The sequence below is a fragment of the Toxotes jaculatrix genome, chromosome 10, assembly GCF_017976425.1.
Source record: "Toxotes jaculatrix isolate fToxJac2 chromosome 10, fToxJac2.pri, whole genome shotgun sequence".
In the NCBI taxonomy this organism is placed as follows: domain Eukaryota; kingdom Metazoa; phylum Chordata; class Actinopteri; family Toxotidae; genus Toxotes; species Toxotes jaculatrix.
The window spans coordinates 13,498,968-13,518,097 of NC_054403.1; the positions used below are offsets into that span (position 1 = coordinate 13,498,968).

General features: G+C 43.1%; 2 protein-coding genes across 2 annotated transcripts; one reads left to right on the plus strand and one right to left on the minus strand.

The window, feature by feature from the left end:
- The first annotated feature begins 405 nt into the window (after window positions 1–405).
- Window positions 406–4,910, plus strand: LOC121188948. Its single transcript, XM_041048896.1, has 3 exons — window positions 406–571; window positions 2,430–3,645; window positions 4,533–4,910. The coding sequence occupies exons 1-3, from the start codon at window positions 406–408 to the stop codon at window positions 4,768–4,770; spliced, it is 1,620 nt and encodes a 539-aa protein (XP_040904830.1). The 3' UTR covers window positions 4,771–4,910.
- A 964-nt stretch (window positions 4,911–5,874) lies between these two features.
- Window positions 5,875–18,736, minus strand: mapk9 (mitogen-activated protein kinase 9). The gene is made up of 12 exons (XM_041047622.1): window positions 18,560–18,736; window positions 14,029–14,175; window positions 12,619–12,748; window positions 12,079–12,137; window positions 11,680–11,818; window positions 10,988–11,153; window positions 9,163–9,234; window positions 8,276–8,458; window positions 7,706–7,830; window positions 7,536–7,599; window positions 7,318–7,389; window positions 5,875–7,078 (listed from the first exon to the last, which is right to left on the minus strand). The coding sequence occupies exons 2-12, from the start codon at window positions 14,142–14,144 to the stop codon at window positions 6,942–6,944; spliced, it is 1,263 nt and encodes a 420-aa protein (XP_040903556.1). The 5' UTR covers window positions 14,145–14,175; window positions 18,560–18,736; the 3' UTR covers window positions 5,875–6,941.
- Between the last annotated feature and the right edge of the window lie 394 nt (window positions 18,737–19,130).

Genomic DNA, 19,130 nt, shown 5'->3' on the forward strand with positions numbered 1-19,130 from the left:
AGAGAGGCAGGGATGTTAATCTCTCAAAAACACACCTGCACGCAGGGATACACCTTCACATTACAGACAAACACTGTCTGCTTTTTTCCTTATCTCCCCCCTCTCCTCAACAGTCCAAGTTTCTGCCTATCTGCTCGACTCCTTGTCACTCCTCCACACAACATCCGCAGCTACACTTTCTCATATTTTTCTTACTTTTATACTTCAGTGATGAATTTGTATTATGGATGTTCGGCCTCTCTATAACCACTAGAAACAGAAGCTTCGCCTCTCACTGCAAACCATGCCTGTTGTTAACAAGGGCCCTCCTCAATTACTCTCCAGCGAGACAGCTAAAATAGCCACAGAATAGCCCCCCCCCCCCCCCCCCCCCCCCCATTCCATCTACCTTTATTATTTAGAACCATGGGGATCTGTGTTGCCATGGATTCTGTTGTCATGGCTACAAACAACTACGCAGATGTACAGGAAGTGGAGAAGGACGAAGGAGAAGGGAGGGCTGTGGCGATAAGGGGTCTCGGAGGAAGCTTAACCTCTGCGTGGTGGAGATCCAGCTACGATAAGTCTCAGGGTGTAAGGGTGAAGGGGGGGTAAAGACCGTGAGGTTAGTCATCATTTGTTCAATGACAGATGAAGGTCAGGGCAAACCCTCAGAGGGATTTGAGAGAGATTGCAGCAAATGTGAGGCATTCCAGATGGTTGTTTTCTTTCTGGTGCCCCTGCTGTCTCAGAGGAGACATTTCAGAGGATTTTCTGGGCTCACCTTGAACGTTACACCAACACTGTCCCATATTCCACAAGGATCTTCCTGTATGAATTCAGGATGGCATGAGAAGAATTTCTGAGATGCAAAAAGAAAAGTGCTTTAGGAAACTCTGCCAACATTTAAATCCTCCATTGTTCGTCTGCAAACAGCAGCCGGCACAGCCTTGAAGCACGCGGAGTGATTTACATTGGACAGATAAGAGTGGGGTTTTATCAGTGTTGACGGACGACTGACTGTTTAATGTGCCCATGCAGAAATGATGTTTGCAGGTGCGTCCTTGATTTGTAAGGCTTTGCTGTGACACTCCATGGAATGCTTTAAGCAAATCAAGATGAAGCACCCATAGGTGGCACACATGGTTAAAAAAAACAAAACAAAACAGGTTACGCCACTTCCTGTCGCACTCTGTGCAGCAGTTTGACTGGAGGTGAGTTAAGGACATGGTGCAGAGCATTTGCAGCGCCTGCATGGATGTTTCCTCTGATCAAGAGGAAGTGCCTTTGATAGTAGTTCCTCCACGGCACCGCCCTAATGAGGGAGCTCAGCACTGAGCTGTTAGATCAATAGTGGATCAACAGGCCTTATCTGATCTTTATAAAGCTCTGAAAACTCTCTCTCACCTCAAACCTGGACCAAAATGCAAGAACCTTCAAGAGAAAGTAGAGGTCACAAAAAAAATCCACTTGAAAAAGAACGCATGCAAGGCAAATATCTCACAGTTACTCATCTTAATCAAAATTATGTTGAACAATAAAGTTATATTTGAGAAGCAGATTACATTGTTTTCATCAGAATATTAAAGCTCTGAAGCATCATCTTTAAAACGCCTTGTCTTGTCTGCAAAATGCCATAATTTGAAGGTACACCACCCACAAGCTTCTCAAGTAGAAGCTTTTCATACTGTTGTCTCCAGCTCCACCTTGTGGTTTGAAAACACAGTGACCACAAAAAGCTGTGTGAGTGAGAGTGTGTGTGGCCTTTCAGCCAGTTATTTCTTTCCTCTCATTCTCTCTCTCTCTCTCTGCCCATTATCACATTACTCCTGAAAAATACCCTCAACGCACACCAGGCGTCTCCTCTCTTGTACAGTATGGGTTAAATCTACATCTTCCGTGATTTGTCACTGTGGCATTTTACTGCTTTTGCGCTGGGTAGCTCTCAAAGGTGAGATAAATGCACTGCTCTAGATTCCAACTCAGTCGAACGTACAAGCACTTGGCTGTTAACACAGCCTACAGTGTTAATGCAGACGACAGTGCATTAAAACAGAGAAGGAAAATCAATAACCCAGCTGAAGTAAAAGGCCCCCACAAGAAATATGTACAAGTGTTCTGTGCTACACCGTTTAAATTTTTGTATTATATCATGTATTCATGTGCGCGGCTTTATGCGTCTCTGGCAGAGTTCACTGGACAAATATTGTGTGCGGATTATGGGGTTCATTGTGAGTGTTTCACACTTTGTGCTCATGACCACCGTCTATTTCTGTGGTTGCAGTTATGTGTGACTGTCTTTAGGAATGTGCCAGACTATATTACACCCTGGTCCCTCCCTCAGAAGCTGTGCTAAAGTAACAGCTGATGTCAGTCCTGCTTAAAGACATACACACACATACATATAGTCCCTTTTGGCTACGCCCACACTACAACCTGTCTACCGTTAGGCAATAACATCAAGGGCACAGTAGAGAGCCAGCCAAAGAGGAGGAGGGCTCCTACACCTTCCTGTCCCCCACGACACATCAGCACTGGGCATAAGGAGGGTCCATATCACGCTCACAAATCCACAATCCAAGCCTTGATTCCCTGTTACAGCAAACCGAGGAGGGGAGGGCAGTTATCTAAGACTCTCAGCACGCCCATGTGCTTGGCTGAATCATGGAGCTGCACTGTCTTCCTACTGAGACCCCCCACCACAGCCAGTTCCTGCTCCACGGACCCCCTGTACGACAACTGCCCACCTTTTGCCCAGCGAGGGAGGTCCAGGGAAAAGGAAATGGAGAGTAGGGTTGTGTGCCCGGCTGTAACCAGACTCCCAGGCCCCTGCAGCCCTCTGTCTGGTCTGGCCCCAGCTGTGGCCGAGGTTCCCACACTGCTCGGTGAGGGAAGAGGGCCTGGCACCTGGCCAGATCACAGCTACTGCAGCTGGGGAGGAGGCCTGGGAAGACAGGGCTGGGAAGAGCTGGGTCCAGGCATAAAGAGAGGAAGAGGAGGAGAGAGAGAAGGTGAACAGAGAGGTAGCAGGGGAGTTGAGGACAGAGCTCGTGTAAACCAGAGCCCCAGTCCATCACAGAGTGAGCAGCACAGGAGTGCTCTGTCTCTGTATGATAACCTGCCTGACGCTGTCACCCCTGACAGCCTCCAGGAGGTCTTTGACATGGAAATGAGTTTCCAGGAGCACGTGCAGGAACAGATGTATCAGGCATGGGCCCCTGAGCAGATTCAGGGACTGATGGAGGGAGACGCAGCGATTGAAAAGAAGAGCCCCTGGTCCTCCTGTGAGATCATCCTTGCTGAAGGTGGTTCCAGTAACAGGGACCAGAATCCAGACCAAGTGGACAGAGACAAGAAGCATGAACAGGAGCCAGAGCTGGACTCAGGATCCTGTGGATTTAAGCAGGGGGACGGGATGCTGCATGTCCAGCTCCCAGTGTCCCCTCCCGTCCTTACAGCAAGTTCCCCTCCGATATGCCCGGCTGAGTGCCAGGCCCCGTGGCCGCCTGCTGAAGCTCAGCAACGAGAGCAGCCATCCTGGTCTCCCAGGGTGCCCCCTCCGGTACCCCTGGCTGACCCCTCTGCCAGCGCCCTTCGCAGCCTTCTCACCAGCCTCCAACAGCAGATAGTCCGACAGAGGGACGAGTATGAGGAAAGGATAATCAGGTAATGTTCACTTTGTTTTGTTTTGCGTTTCCATTTCAAACTACACAGGGCACATAATCACTTTACACAACTTAGGCACACCATGCAAAAGCCAAATGAAATTAGCTGAATTTAATGTTCTTTTGCTCCTGGCTTCACTGTCACACTTTCAGTTCACTGACTCGACTATAAGTATTCTGCAGCCCGTGGTGTATTTCCAGTGGAGGGTAACGCAGTGTTCCCAGGCCCAGAAAGTGTGTGTGTGTGTCAGCTGTGCTGCTCTGGTCACTCAGTTGACCCCGAGCTTCACCCAGCATCCTGTTTTGTTCACAGAGCGCCAACAGCTCATTAAATTACTTCAAGTTTCCCAGAATCTCTCAAAACATATACAGCTAACATTTCATAAGAAATACTCAGATGTATTACATTTACTGTTTGTGAATGTGTATATGTGTGTTTTCCATTTATAAATAGCTGGTTGGTATAAATTGGATATAAAACACAGTCTGTGTGGTTGACCTATAGAAGCAAGGCGGTGGAAACAGAGCTAATTTAAGGGGCCATGCTGCTGACCTAGACACAACACATACCTCATTTATTACTGATATAGATAGAGCAAGTCTCAGTGTAAGGTTAGGCGCTGCTAGTGGTTAGCAAGGACAAGAGGAAAGTGACAGTCTTTTCTTTCTTTCTTTCTTTCTAGTTAGATAAATGGAACTGTACACTTTAACCCGAACTTAAACTTCAAAGTCATCTGCTCCGCCTTTTCCAACCACATCAGACATCAAAGAACAACAACTACGAAAAATCAGCAACCAACTTAGACATCAGAGATTTACCAAAAAATAAACTACTAACCTTTCCTCTCTGTGGTCTTTCTGTCTTCGTCCTTGTGTCTTCAACATCAGCCTAGAGCAGAGAAACGAAGAGCTGCAGGTAGAGGTTGTACAGTTGAAAACAAACCTGGCGCAGCAGCGGCACTGGTACCACGTCATCCAGGCTAAGATAGTGGAGTCTGAAAGGGCCCGGGCTGCCGCAGAACTACGCAACGCGACGCTGCAGAGAGAGATGGAGCAGTTCTTTGACACCTTCGGAGAGCTCAACAATGAGGCCAAGAAGACAGAGTGCATTGTCAAGAGCTTTTGAAGAACAGCATGTAAGGTGTGTGATGACAAGAGTGGCCTGTGCAAAATGTAGAGGGGGGGAAAAAAGAACTTGTATAGTCGTTTGTTCCAGAAGATGGAAGGGATTTTAAGTGATGTACAACTATTTCTTGACTGAGAGATATTGAATCACAGATGTCCACTTTATTAGTTGCGTAAGGGCGAAAAGATATTGTGGTCATTGCAATCACACAGGACATCTCTGAAAAATAAAAGGAGAAACAAACTGAACAAAAAACGTGATGTACAATGTATACAATGGAGTTTTGTTTTTGTTTTTTTTTTTAAACATGGTAAACATGTTCTGAACACTGTAATGCTCAGTCCTTATCTGATAAGATGTGTGGGAGTGAATTGGCCACTCCTCATGTCATTTAAGGCATGACTGAAAGAATATAAGGTCATGGTCTTTAAAAGGAAAATATAGTGTACAACATGGTGCGTAAAGTCCTCAGTGACTCCATAGTGTCATATTTCTGCATGTCCATCACACTGTGCAATCAGTTCTGCAAAAAGCAGCTCCACGGTCCATCTCCAAAGTTCATCTTTAAGTTTTAATCTTGAGCTGCAAGGTCCAGATTTTGATTCAGGACTCCGCAGTCACATTGTCATTTTAAAACCACTATGTCTGCTTTTCGCTGCTGGGCCAACTTCCTCCTTAGACACTGCCCTTTCACGGACGGGGGCGGCTGCTGTCTTTAAGGACGATTCAAAGGAAACAATGAGGGAGAGTGCTGCACAGTACATTGTGGTGACACATACACACATATAGGCTTACAAGGCAAACAAAAAATACGACACCTCTCAAACAGGCTTTCAGAACCGAGAACATCAAGGTACTGTAAGTTAAAGAACTGACCTGAACGCGTTTTTCTTTTTAACAAGAACTACAGTGTCTTATAGGCTTCATTACTGCCTTCATGCAGGTTTAACAACATTATTTGTGTTTTACCGCCTTTGCATGTGTTCTACATGATGTCTGATTCATGGTTAATTTTGTTACTGTCCGAGCACTAATGGAATGGTTTAGAAAAGGAGCAGGCCATGCATTTATCTGTCGATGAAATGTTTTGACCACAGGCTTGATTTCCATGGGCCTCAGTGTGATTGTGTGCAACTTTTTGCAGGAACACAAAAATAAATATAACTTTTTGCCTCTCCCAAATTTATAGGAACACGATGTTCTTTTGATGTACACATTGATAGTTAGTACCTTATGTCAAATGGGGATGACTGCAATATATAGTTCTATAGATATGTTGAATTTCTTAACAAAACAAGCACACCTTATCTTCTGTATTTGTTATGAAAAGGTCTACAGCCACGAATGCCAGATCTTGACATCTTTACATACAGTACGTTATATCAGGAAATAAAACTGTAACACTGCAACTACAACTTCCCCTAACTGACAGGAGTAAAAGCTCAAAATCCACATCACTCAAGCCAATTACTTAATTAAAAAAAAAAAAAACACTGTGCAGAATGCACCGCTGTGGAGATCTGCAATACTGCGAGCTAGCTAAAGGATCGATCAAAGTCTGGATGATGTCTGATCATCAGATGAACATCGGACGGCTGGTGCAATGGACTTGTGGGAAGCTTTTGTTCTTACTGGCGTAACATGCATGCGAGCAGCTGGTAGCCGTGGTCTGTGTATGTGCGTGTCTGCTCTAATCTGATGACGATAACCTCTGGTCTCAACTTAATATTCGCTAAAAAAATAAAACTATTAAAATACAGGCATACAGAACAAACAGCAATCCTCCACCTTACTCATGGTAACCTGAAAAATCAATACGGATGCCTACATCAATATACACGATCAAGTTAATCGATATCCACAAAGAAGAGAAAGAGAAACCTTTGACCCAACAAGTAGCATAGATAGCTTTGACCTCTAGCCGGCAGTCCAAAAAGAAGACGAAGAGGATCAACAAGATCCACCAAATTACACAGGGAAAGAAAATAGAAAAATAGACCTATTCATTGAGGTTAAAGAGGAAAGAAGAAAAATGCTGAGGACAGAAAATTCCAAAATGGGAAGGAAGGTAGTAAACGGAAGTAAGGAAGGTGATGTTTGATTGATATTTGGATACTGTAAATGGGAGGTGGGAACTGAGGCAGGCAGACAGATGTGGCCATGGACTGTGTTCACTGACTCTCGTCCAGCGGTCCCGTCAGTGTGTCGATGCTGCTGCTGTCTGTGTCTGAGGCCAAGGTTTGCTCCATGGACATGGACGAGATGTCGTTGGCTGAAGAGGACTGAGAGGCCGAACCTAACACCGCATCTGATGCATGACGCACACAATGGAGAGAACCAGGAGGTACAAAGTTCAGGTTCAAGTTGTGCAAATAAGAATAAGATTTAGAGTTAATATCGTGGATTTCCTGTACATTCCTTGTGGGAGAGATGTTACCACAATGACATATTTCAGGAAACTAGTCTTAAACTGAAGCTATACCACTCCTCACAGCAGTCTGGAACCAATAAAGCTGATAAACGAATGAAGATGGTGCATGTACGTACCTGAGCAATCTTCTTTCATTAGACCATTCTTGTTCCTCTCCTCCCAGTCAATCACCTCTTCATAAATGAGTTCTTTGGACAAAGAAATAATGTTAAATATATAAAAAATAATGTCCACTGGTGATTTTTAACTGTAGCTCCAGCACATTCAATTGGAGTGTGTGAAGGAAGTTAGGCTGCACTGCGGATATGTTTCCCTAGAGGGCAGTGCATCCTACCTTTCCACTGCTCGATGGTGTGCTCTCTCTCTTCCAGCTGCTTATCTGAAATCTGGGGAGGAGGCTGCGAAACAAAGAGAAATACATGCATCACAGCGAGGTCACACGCAACCACGGCACTGACAAAGACCGAAACCGCTGAACTGTCTCGAGTGGAACAATCGCCTCACCGCGTCTGCTTCTGAGGGGTCGTACCACACGTTAATGTAGGGGTGGTTGAGGGCCTCTTCTACGGAGATGCGGCTCTCAGGATCAATGACCAGCATTTTGGACAGCAAGTCCCGTGCCTGACCTGCTGTTATGGCAACAAAGGAAGGGCAGTGTTACTATGGCAACAGCCCTACGACATCACTTCATTTAAGGAGTCTTCATGAGAACTGATTGCTTCCCCCTGCGGTGTTGGGTAACATCTCTGGGAACGTCAAGATTTGTTCTCTTGTTTCAGTGATGTGATCTCTGGCTCTTAATGCCACAGATTAGGGCAGAAAACCCTCTGACCTGCATGGTCATTCTCTGAACTTGTTGTGTAAGTGGTCCACTTTTCAGCTTCTCTGTCCCTGTAATTTTCTTAGGAACTGTCTTTTTACCTCAATATGCTGGACACAAATGTCACTGTTTCACAAAAACCTAAGCATGTACCTATATATACACAAAGCAGATTCACTGGTAGGAGATTTAGAAACATATTGACATTTGAAGTTGAGTTAAACTAGTATATTTAAGCATCCAAAAATCCTTACTTTTCAGTTTGTCATGCTCTGAGTCAGAGGGAAAGGCCCAGTCGGGGAAAAGCTCGGCAAAGCTGATGCCAGGATACTGTGGCTTGTTCATCACGTAGTTCCTCACAGTCTCCATCAGTCGGTTCATAAACTCCAGACTGGGTGTGCCCAGAACCTCAATCACCTTATTCCACTGGTCAATGTCTGGACAACATGCTTGTTATGGAAAAACCCTGACCCATTATGGGCATAAAGATCTTTAAAGCAAATGAGAAAAACACATGAAAAGGCAAGGAATCAAGTGAGAAACACATGAAACTGTTAAATGAAACTTCAAAATCCTTGTTTGTGCATGTCAGTGAGGAAAATAGCAAAAATAATTCAGATAAGCACATTCAAGAAGCCTACTGACTTACAACTACAGTGAAAGGCTATTACTTCCCCAGATGAAAACCAATCTATCCCAGAATCACACCGTGCCCTGCATCCATCCTCTGCTCCTCAGGTGTAAATGGACAGTGCCACTGAAAAGAGCTGGTGAGGGAAGAGGTGACTAAACCCATTAGAAACAGAGAAACGGCCAATATAAATGCAAATGATCTGAACCGCTTCAATGTGATTCCCTCTATCAATTAAGGGGGATTGTAGATATCTGGACAACTACACAGATTAATAATCACTGAAGAGGGCGGGCAACACAGACAGCCCTCTGTTTAAAATGAGGTCTACCTTCGACAGGTAATGCTCAGAGTGCCATGACAAGGGAAACGTCTGGAAACACAACTGTGCAGGGAAAACCATAAGACGAGAACATTGCCCAGATAAATGGGATTATTTTATGCCAAATGGAGTTTTGATGGAGGGTGAACAACGTGGGGCCGGGATGGTGAGAGAGCGGTGAAGGATACGGTCGGTGCCCTGGAAGATGACGCTGCCCTTTACCATCTCTCCCATGATACACCCCACTGACCAGATGTCCACTGGGAACAGAAAGCACACAGGCAAACACAAATACACACACACACACACACACACACACACACATACACACACACATAAAAGGTATTAAATAAAAATGATCACGTAACATCAACCACATAATATAATGTGCACCAAATATACAGTAAAATGACATATGGAGGCAGCACGGATGAGTAACATGCTCCATGGTTTAAATTTGAATGACAAACATTGAAACGCAGAACACCAGCTCTCGATATTTTGGTCTATCCTCTTGCTGCGCCACGGCCGGGTGCTTTCATCACATTCATCTTCAGGCTGGCTTTCTTTTCTCTCTCTGGCTTGGGAACCAGGCGCAGCCTTCCAGGCCTTTCTCCTCGGCTCTGCTTATCAGTTTACACAGCTGTTGCGCTCTCGCTCTCTCTCTCCCTCACTTTCCCTGTGTGTGAGTTTGTGCGCTTAGCGGAGTAGGATGTAGTTTGTCTCTAGTTTCCCTCTCTCCCTCTCTGAGTTGACTGTTTGCTTTAGAGAGTTTATGTGTGGCAAGCGGCCATTAATTCCTCTCTTCCAGCTGAAAGCTCTCTGTGCTCAGACTATGGCCCCTGATCACTACAGAGGACTTCGGATCAAGTCTTCTTCTTTAGTCCTTCAGAAAAATATCAACACCTTCACCGTATGTTGTGGACAAATGGCATGTCTGACAAGTTTGTTCATTTGTAGAACAAATTTTGACAGTTTTTGACAGATTTCAGTATGTCTTTAGCTAAGACTTCATCCCAGTTGCAGGGGATTTATTGTTAACTTGCAGGGTTCTCTGTAGAGAGTGTGTAAAACTGTCAAACTCCTGTTTCTAGAACTTTTTTTCTTGCTGGTATATGCTCTAATGAACTCAAAACTAAACAATTCCTGATTTAAAAAAAAAACCAAAAACAAACCCCCCCCCCCCCCACAATGACAGCTATGTCCCCTGAGTGTTTTCTGTCTCTACTCGGTGAAAACAACTGGTAAGTGTAAGGAGACGAACAAGGAAGGATACAGTCCTTTCCAGGAAAAAGGATTTTGTGAGAGATCATTTCAGCCATTATGCAGCCGACCGACCACAGGTCCACTGCAGCAGAGTAGTAACATAATGAAGACGTGCACTGTCACTATCAATGACCAATAAAAACCAAATATGATAACCAACTAGAGAGCGACTGGATCGAAGACTTCTGACTGTGCACTGCAGGCAGGATTCTAACAAGTGAACAATAAACGCTTTCTTCCTGACAGCCTGCACCATCTGTTCAGCTGCGATATGCTTCTTTGCTTACTCAACTGCTGCTATGTATCGTAAACAATCAAGTGTATTGGAAAAACCATGTAATCATAATTCTGTTTATAAATTACCTCACGCTTTTCCTCTGCATTATATTCCATATATATATATATATATATATACTAGCTGAAATGTATTTAAGATTTGAATGAATGTGTGAGAAGCCAGTATCAAACAAAAATGAAGCTCAAGGAAAAAATTCTATCATCAGCAAAACCAGCTGGTTTTCACAAAGGTAGATAACCAACAACGGACACAGAGCTCCACAGGACGTCCACCTTCGTGTTTAAGCATCTATAATTTGTCAACTGTAAATCATTTCCTCCCTGTAAACACATGAACGTATTGATACATAATGTCATGTTAATCAAATGATCACAAAACATTTGCTGATGCCAAAAAAAAAAAAAACTTAAAAAACTGTTCTAAGACTGCTGCTTTGTTATCCTGCTTACCGTTCTCCTTATACTTCATTCCCAGAATGACCTCTGGGGCCCGGTAGTATCTGGTCACCACGTAGGGCGTCATCATGAAGTTAGTGCAAGCCGTCCGCGCCAGCCCAAAGTCCAAGATCTTCAGAGTGCAATCTGACTTCACCACAATGTTACTGGGCTTCAGGTCCTGAGGGAACAGAGAATCTATAAATCTAGAGAAACATACACACACAAAAACATTACCCTTGAGGTATTTATTTCTACACAGATGGAAGCTGGTGAAAGATTAGAAAGCACTTCGCTTATTATGGAGAAAATTATTGAATTTAGACAAACCAACAGGGTTAAATACCTCCACACACTTCCAGAGTATGAATGCAATTTTAGACTCAAAGAGATTATCCTTTGCTCGTGACTCACATGTCAATTAATATGTAGTAGTGAATACTTGGCAAACTGGCTAATTGATGAGCAAATTGCTTAATTATTGGTTGTGATTACAGGTGCAACAGAAAATGTTTTTTGTACCACACATAGCAGTCAAGCAACAAAGCTGACATTTTCAAACAGAGCAGATGGTGAAATACTGCTGCTGAGCCTGATATGAAGTCATTTATTCAGGATATGTTTGCAGTGTTTAAAAACTGTTTAAAATGTTATTGTCTGCCTAATTCACTCCTTTTCCCCTGAGCACAGTTATTCCTTGTCCTTACTCTATGGATAATGCCAGCAGAGTGTAAGTGTCTGATGCCACAGAGGATCTGGTAGAGCAGGTAGGACATCCTCTCGTGGTCCAGGTCCATGTGGATCACCTGGCCTAGGCTGGCGTCCATCAGCTCCATCACCAGATACCTGAGAGGGGAGGAAGGAATGAAAAACAGTCAAGTAGATATGAAAATTGGAGTTGGAAAAAGTGTTAGATTAAGGTAGAAAGTGCATATAACAGCGACATAGACGAATAGTGGATCCTGACAAGTAAATAGAGGGATGCCAGTTTAGTGGAAGAAAATACAAAGAGAAAGAAGGCGCTTCAGCTAAAATCTCTGACTGCTACTGAAAAGGAAACTAAAGAGTGGATTGTTACAGCCAAAAAACACTCCACTGCCACTCACAGATCCTGGAATTCCTCCAGGGACTTCTGAGGCGTGAACACATTGATCAGACGGATGATCTGCAAGAAGTAAGACAGGCCATTAGTCCACTCTGTTACTCTCCTATCCACATCCACTTCACCGTGGAGAGCTAGCCAACTGAGGGCAGAGCAGTAAGAGGGCTTGTCTGGATTCTCTCACCCTGGAGCAGGAAACTTTATCAGCATTGCAGAGAGCTGACTCTCTTTGTTTTTTCGAGTTTTTTTTATTTATTTATTTTTTTTAAACACACAATTAAAGCGCCTTAGGCTTTAGCTGCCAGTCATTTCCTCCGTCCTACTGCAAACCACATCTGAACCCACACTATTTTTAACTCAGAGTAGATGTGAACATAAATCTTACATTTTAAATTTGACTGCCAGTACTTCTTACCACTCTGCATAATTTATGTAATAAAAACAGGCTTTAATTATTCACGATCATTCTTTATCTATATTAAATCTAAAGTACAGATTCCAGCAGGTGTGTGTGTGTATATATATATATATTAAAGAGTCTTACATTTTTATGATTGACGCATTTGAGCAGCACCAGCTCCCTGTAGGCACGCTTCGCATGGGTCTGGTTCTGGAAGGGCCGACACAGCTTTTTCACAGCTACAGGTATACTCAGGACTGTATCTAGAGCAGAGCTGGTCACAGCATACAGGGAGGAGGGAACAGCCAAAGACAAAAGAAGGAAATAAATCCATCAACAGGGCAAAGATTTTTGTCATAAAGCAAAATGTGAAGGTAATCAAAATGAAATAATAGGAATCATCTAGTAGTAGCTCAAGCAAATTTCACTGCAATGTAGTTATTGGAGCTAGCCTTTAGGCAGAGCTTAGGAAAAGCATCCAAAAAATGGAAAGGACTCATCATGAATGTGTTCGTGCCACATTAAAGGTTTGATATTTCTTTATTTGCACCTTTCAAACAGGTTAGTGCAGTTCAGCGTGCTTCACACATGACTGATAAGCCGATAATGAGACAGATCAAGTATAGACTGTATAGTGAAATAAAAACTACATTTAAAAATAGCTGAGGTTTCCTGGTACCTTGTCATGAATCACTATGTTGTTCAAGGGGAAAATTCAGAGTGATGCTATCAGCAAAGGTTAGTTACCCACACCACAACAAATAATCCTCTGGAGACCATGAAATTTAAATGCAAACTCTTCATTTCCAGTGTTGGTATAAACTCATGCTGCATAGCCAAACAAACCCACAGAACTTTCTTTTAAATATCAGTGGAAATCCAAAGATACTAAATATATCAGGTGCGAATTTTGGAAATTGCAAAAAAAATAAATAAATAATAAGATAAAATCCTGCACATAACATTTTGCATGTTTCCATTTAATGTAAAGATGGAACCATAAAACTCAGGTCTAGGGTTTAAATATTTCACTCAGTGTGAACAATGTGACACTGTCAGATGATGTGGCAGAAGATTTTTTTTTTAACTTTGAAGCTACTCACAGGGTAGATTAAAAGAAACTTAATGTTCAGAGTTATCAAGATCTCTTGCTCGGGATGAATGTGCTGGACAGACTGACACTGCCATAACAGTCCTTTTCACAGCCGACATTTTAATTTGTAATAGTAAGAAAAACACAGATGTAATTAATGATAGCAGCTCAGTGATAGTAAGCCGGTATGCACAATATCAAGACCTTGAAACCAGAGGAGCGAAATTAATTCAGAAACTAATAATTTTAATATTTACACCTGCGCTTTTCCTACTATGGCAAATCTAAGTGTCTGCTGTGAAAAGAACTATTATCTGCTTCTATGATGAGTAAAAATGTCAGCAGTGAAAAAGGCCTATGAGTGCACATTATTAGCAGGGCAAAATTTTCCTTTGCTCATAATAAAACATATATTTTTATCTAACTATGCTAATAATGTTAAGAAAAGTACAGCCTCTCACCAGACGATGCCCTGGGCTCCAGAGCCGATTGCGCGCAGCTGTTGGTAGCGCTTGAGTACAGTGAAGGTGGAGTCTCCCACCTGAACGCTGTAGAACTGACCCTCTGCCTCACTCATCCTGCTGAACAGTCAGGACCACCGGCACTGTCTGCAGGGAGTCAACAACACAAACATACACACACACACACACACACAGAGGAAAACAAAACAAAAACACAGATTAACACCAAGGCAGTTAAGATATAATCTCCAAATCACGAGGGAGACTGGTAAACGAGTTGTAGCATATTAATAAGCCCACATCAGTGCGATAAGGTTAGATTACACAGCTGAGAAATCTGAACCGTTTTTTTTTTTTTTTTTTTCCAGTCCACTGAATCACTCAAATGATCCCCAGTGAATGGCAGGGCCTAATAAGGTTCCATCTGTCAGTGCCTGGCATCTCTCCCTTCATTTTCAGCCCGGTCTAAAGCCAACAAATCTATCACTGCTTTCTGCCCGGTTTGTTCATCTGACAAAGGTAACAGTGGGCTGGAAGTTGAGGCTGTAAATGCTTTGGCGAGTGTGTGAGTGGAGAACGGAGGCAGCTGACAGCTTGGAGTTCCTGAGGCTCACGCTGCCATCTCTAAACTCACGCTGACACACTCATGCTCAGTAAACACATACATAACACACACTCATGCAGACAGCATTAGGTTTGAACATGCTCATTATTCTTTGATCTGTGTCCAACTTCACCACAAGTGTATACAAAACCATCAGCACGGGATGAGCACATGGTAACTGAAACATGTTAATTGATTTGTTATGTTAATCGTGTTTATAAAAAAAAAAATATATATATATGTATAGCAGTGTTAGCATTGATTCCTCAGGCAGGAAGGGGAGGAGGAGGATTATTCTTTGCCAGGGTATGTGTGCGTTTGTGTGTGTGGGCGAGGACACACAATTCTGTAGCTATGCAACAGTGAGCTGTCACGGCTGTTTGTCATTCCTTCGGAAAACAGCCACAGGTTAAACGGAGTCTGATATTTTAGCCTTTTGTGTTTGTCAGGAAAGACGGACACGAGCACTCCCTGCTTTTTCATGGTCAGAGAGACAATATGCTAAAAAGAAAGAAGCAGCAGGGGAGAGGTTATGATCGACTAGAGCTAGAAAAGTCTCAGTCTCCGCTTTGACACCATGACGGCTTTGAAAAGAACTGCACTGTGTGAGCAGTGAGCAGCTGTCAGCTGACAGACCTGACTGATATCAACCAAAAGTCTGAAACGATCAGTGGAGTGACAGAAAATTAACACTTGTTAACACTAATTTAAACATTTCTTACACATTTTTAAATCGTGGGTGTGTATCACTTAAAGTTCAAAAACTATAACAATAACTCATCATCATTAAGTAATATTAAGAGTTTAAGTTAAATGTTTGATTTTTGTTTTACAATGTAAGTAGTGAATTACAAAATAAAAAGGATCAATACATTAGTTGCTAAAATCAAAATATTTTGTTGACAGATTTGTATTTGTATTAGTAAATGTTCTCTAATGAACCCCAATAAACTCTGAACAATTAATGGTGAAATCAGCCTTAAATGTCTAGGGACTTTGGGTTAATTTAAAAATAAATAAATAAATAAAAAATGCTTAACAGTGCAATAATGTTTATCATGGAGTGAAGTCTGTCACTATGTTTGCTGGCCTCAATAATACTGTGCTTAAAAATTCAATTAAAACTATTTACTGAACTCCACACAGTCTCTAATGTCCCTTCTTCAAACACACATTACACAACATACAACCCCTCTCCCCCCTTACTGTCATTCATCATCCAGTTAATTTTCATCACAACTACAGTGATTTCCCTTAGTGAGGTATTTCCCGCCGTGCTAATGTCCTCATTTGGTTATGTGTTGAAATCCCGCAGGGTCTCTGCTTGTCATCTTGGTTTTATGCTGATTTCTTCTGTTGGTTTGTTCTGACTTGTTCTTTTATAACTTCTTATTTTACCGTTCTTGAACATCATGTACAAACACTGAAAAAAAAAATTTGCCTTCAGATGTAGGAGGTGTGGATCGGCAACTGCGCTATTACTAAGAAAAAAAAAAGAATCCTTTGCATCTTTATCTACTTTCCTCCTGTGCCTTCTTGGCCTTTTCTCCTTCTCACATCCAGCTGGCTCCCTCACTACACCCAAGGGGAGAGCTGCAAAGACCTTTACTTTCTTCATGCTCCTCTCACTCTTTCCATTTTCCTTGGCTTCATCTTCCCTCGTCATTCTTTTATGCTCTTGACGTTCCCTCACTCCTGTGCCCTTTTCTGGTTTTCACCCATCTTCCCTGTGGCCTCCTCAAAGAGATCCCCACTGAGGGACTGAATGGTACTGACAGCTTTATTTTTGATGAATATTATGCAGGCAGAACTTTCCCCACATGATTGCATAAACGTTTGCAATGCAGGTGCAGAGGAAACGTGCTGGCTGTGGTCAATTAGAATAAAAGTTTCCCCTGACATGAAGCACGGATACCAGGCCACGGATCTTATTTTTTTCACCTAAACGTCTAGTGCACTGATTCACACACATCACGCTAAAGAAGGCTATGAAGAGGCCATTAATCATAACCAAAACCCATTTCAGGGAAAACAAGCACATCGTAGGTACAATCTTTCGCTTGCTGTCAAGCTAGGGGTGACTATAGGCTAAATGTGCAGTTGACTCAGCAACTGATACACGGACAGTGACAGGGAACAACTGAAGCGAGGTGAAAATTGCGTGTAAGCTCAGAAAGTCAGACAGACACATGAGCAGACACCTGTTATAGTTCTGGCCAGCAGGCGCTGAGTAAAGCCAGACTCCAACTGTCAGACAATTAATTGTATAATGATGACGATCATGATTTTTGCTTCAACAATTACTTCAACCTGATCAGTCACAGTAAACTTACAGAAAATTGCCCAGTAAACTGCCAATTCATGAGGTGCAAAGGTCTCCTGATGATAGACCTTTCTATGAGGAAAATTTAATGGGAAGAAAAGATCTGTAATTTTAAAAGATTAAATAAAATTTATTTATGAGTAAATTTTATTCAGAGAGACCAAAATAAGCGTAATTCATCTGGCAAGCACTTTCTTCCAAAGCACATTTCCCCATACACAGAGACCTGGAGCAATGTGGGGATCAGTGTCTTGCTCAAGGACACTTAAACATTTGGACACCATGACAAACTACCAGCTCTATTATTGAGGACCAACCTGCCCGACCAAGATACAAGCTGAGCTACAGTTGACCCAGTTTCAACCAAAACAACTGCAATGTCATATTTGGCTTAATTGTGCAGCCACAATTCAATTCAGTTATGATAGCATTTACTGAATAGAACTGAATGGAGGTGAGTACACTGAGCTCTTACCATTACCTCTTAATCTGTAATTTTGTTTTTAAAAAAAGATTTTTTTTATGTTACTATTGAATGAGTTGATAAAAAAAAAAAGTGCCCTTCACACAAGCATCACCATCTTCAACCCGAAGCGCATCATCATGACGACTGTCCAGTTCAGCCCAGTCCAGCCTTGGGCTCAGATGTGGCCGTGGCTCTCAGCTGGGAGCTGGATGGGAGTCAGTGAGCTGACTATGATATCAGAGTAGCATGGCCTGAAGCCTCAGCATCTCATCCTCATGTAGCAGAGTTACAAAACACACAACAGGGGCGGCTAAAACTACATCTAGGCTGCTGCGCTGGATACGTCTGTTGAGGCTGTAAGGCCAGTCTCTTAAAAAAGGATGAAGAATACTAAAGATGTGTTAATGGAAAAAAAAGACGCCAGTACCACTACAAACACTCCCGGTATTCTTTCATGCGTGTACTGTGCGTATGTGCACGATCCCACTGTATTGTTGGCTAACACAGCCCATGCCAATCTGATTATTCTTTGACATGCTTCAAGCTTCAGCCATGACAGATTAATCCGGTGTACACATGGCGTCTGATCTGTTGACAAGCTGAAACTTGGCTCTGACATACCACGCCACATAAACTAGATGGAGGTGAAATATAGCACTAGCCTTCACCACATCTACACCTGCGGTAGTGGTTACTGTGGTCCTGGTCTGAAAACCAGAGCACAGACGGCCCACGGAAATGTCATTCGTTTGGCTAAATGGTACTTCAGCGTAGAGCTAGGGGTAAGCTACGTACACTGCCAACTGTATAGCACAGGCGTGAAACAGAGATTTCTATATTAATGTCCTCGCGCAGCACGTCTGCTAAGATAACCCGTGTATGACACACCGCGGCCGCGGCACCGGGGACACTCGGCGGCTTAAAAGATCACCAGAAATCATCGGTTCACATAGCTGAAGTCACACGAACACAAACGCCGGTAAAATCCACCTCGCCTCTGGGAGGTTACGAAGTTACCGAGGCCTACTCTCCCCGTCTTTTTTTTCACTTCTGTCGGCAGCAATGCGGTAGTTGGGCCGGGGCTGAGCTGAGACCAACGGGCGGCAGAGGAGGGGGCAGCGGCAGCAACAAAACATACCTTCTCCCTTCGCCGCTCCCAGGGCACTCCCATGCATCGAAAACACAGATGAAACACTCTCTCCGTCTTCCAGGCACAAGCGAGACTTGGAAAAGTTTTTAGGAGAACGACCGGTCGGGCTGTCACGACAGATAGACCTCCCTCCTGTTCCTCGCTCTCCAGCGGCGACGCGGTAGGGACGGGTGCGAAGAGTGCGAGCATGCGGGTGACGTCATCACGCACAGTTTTACGTGTGTGCAAACTTTTTTGTTTTCTTCCCCGAAAAACTTTGGGGAGAAACTTATCCTTTTGCACTTTAAAGATGAAAGTATCGGCATTTAAGATGAGTGGCAGAAGAAGGAGTCAGACAGTATTCTGATGTAAGTAAAGTAATAAGTAATTACGAACAGGCATGCGATCAAAATACAGAATCAGTCTATTTGAAGAATCTAAAGTAAAGTATTTATGCATGTAGCATAACGAGCCTTCGATGTTATATATTATGCTATAGTTCCCTATAGGATTTTGATTACCGATGCGTTTGGTATTGTAGAAAATATTCACATCCTTCACTTAATATTAATACCACTCC

Coding starts and splice junctions, on each gene's coding strand:
- mapk9 (XM_041047622.1), bottom strand. CDS start 14,144: ATGAGTGAGGCAGAGGGTCAGTTCTACAGCGTTCAGGTGGGAGACTCC. Junction 11,819..12,078: donor CTGGAGGAATTCCAGGATCT/GTGAGTGGCAGT, acceptor CTCCCCTCTCAG/GTATCTGGTGATGGAGCTGA. Junction 7,831..8,275: donor AGAGCATGACAAACTGAAAA/GTAAGGATTTTT, acceptor TTGCCATAACAG/CAGGTCAGGCACGGGACTTG.
- LOC121188948 (XM_041048896.1), top strand. CDS start 406: ATGGGGATCTGTGTTGCCATGGATTCTGTTGTCATGGCTACAAACAAC. Junction 572..2,429: donor CAGCTACGATAAGTCTCAGG/GTGTAAGGGTGA, acceptor GTCTACCGTTAG/GCAATAACATCAAGGGCACA. Junction 3,646..4,532: donor TATGAGGAAAGGATAATCAG/GTAATGTTCACT, acceptor CTTCAACATCAG/CCTAGAGCAGAGAAACGAAG.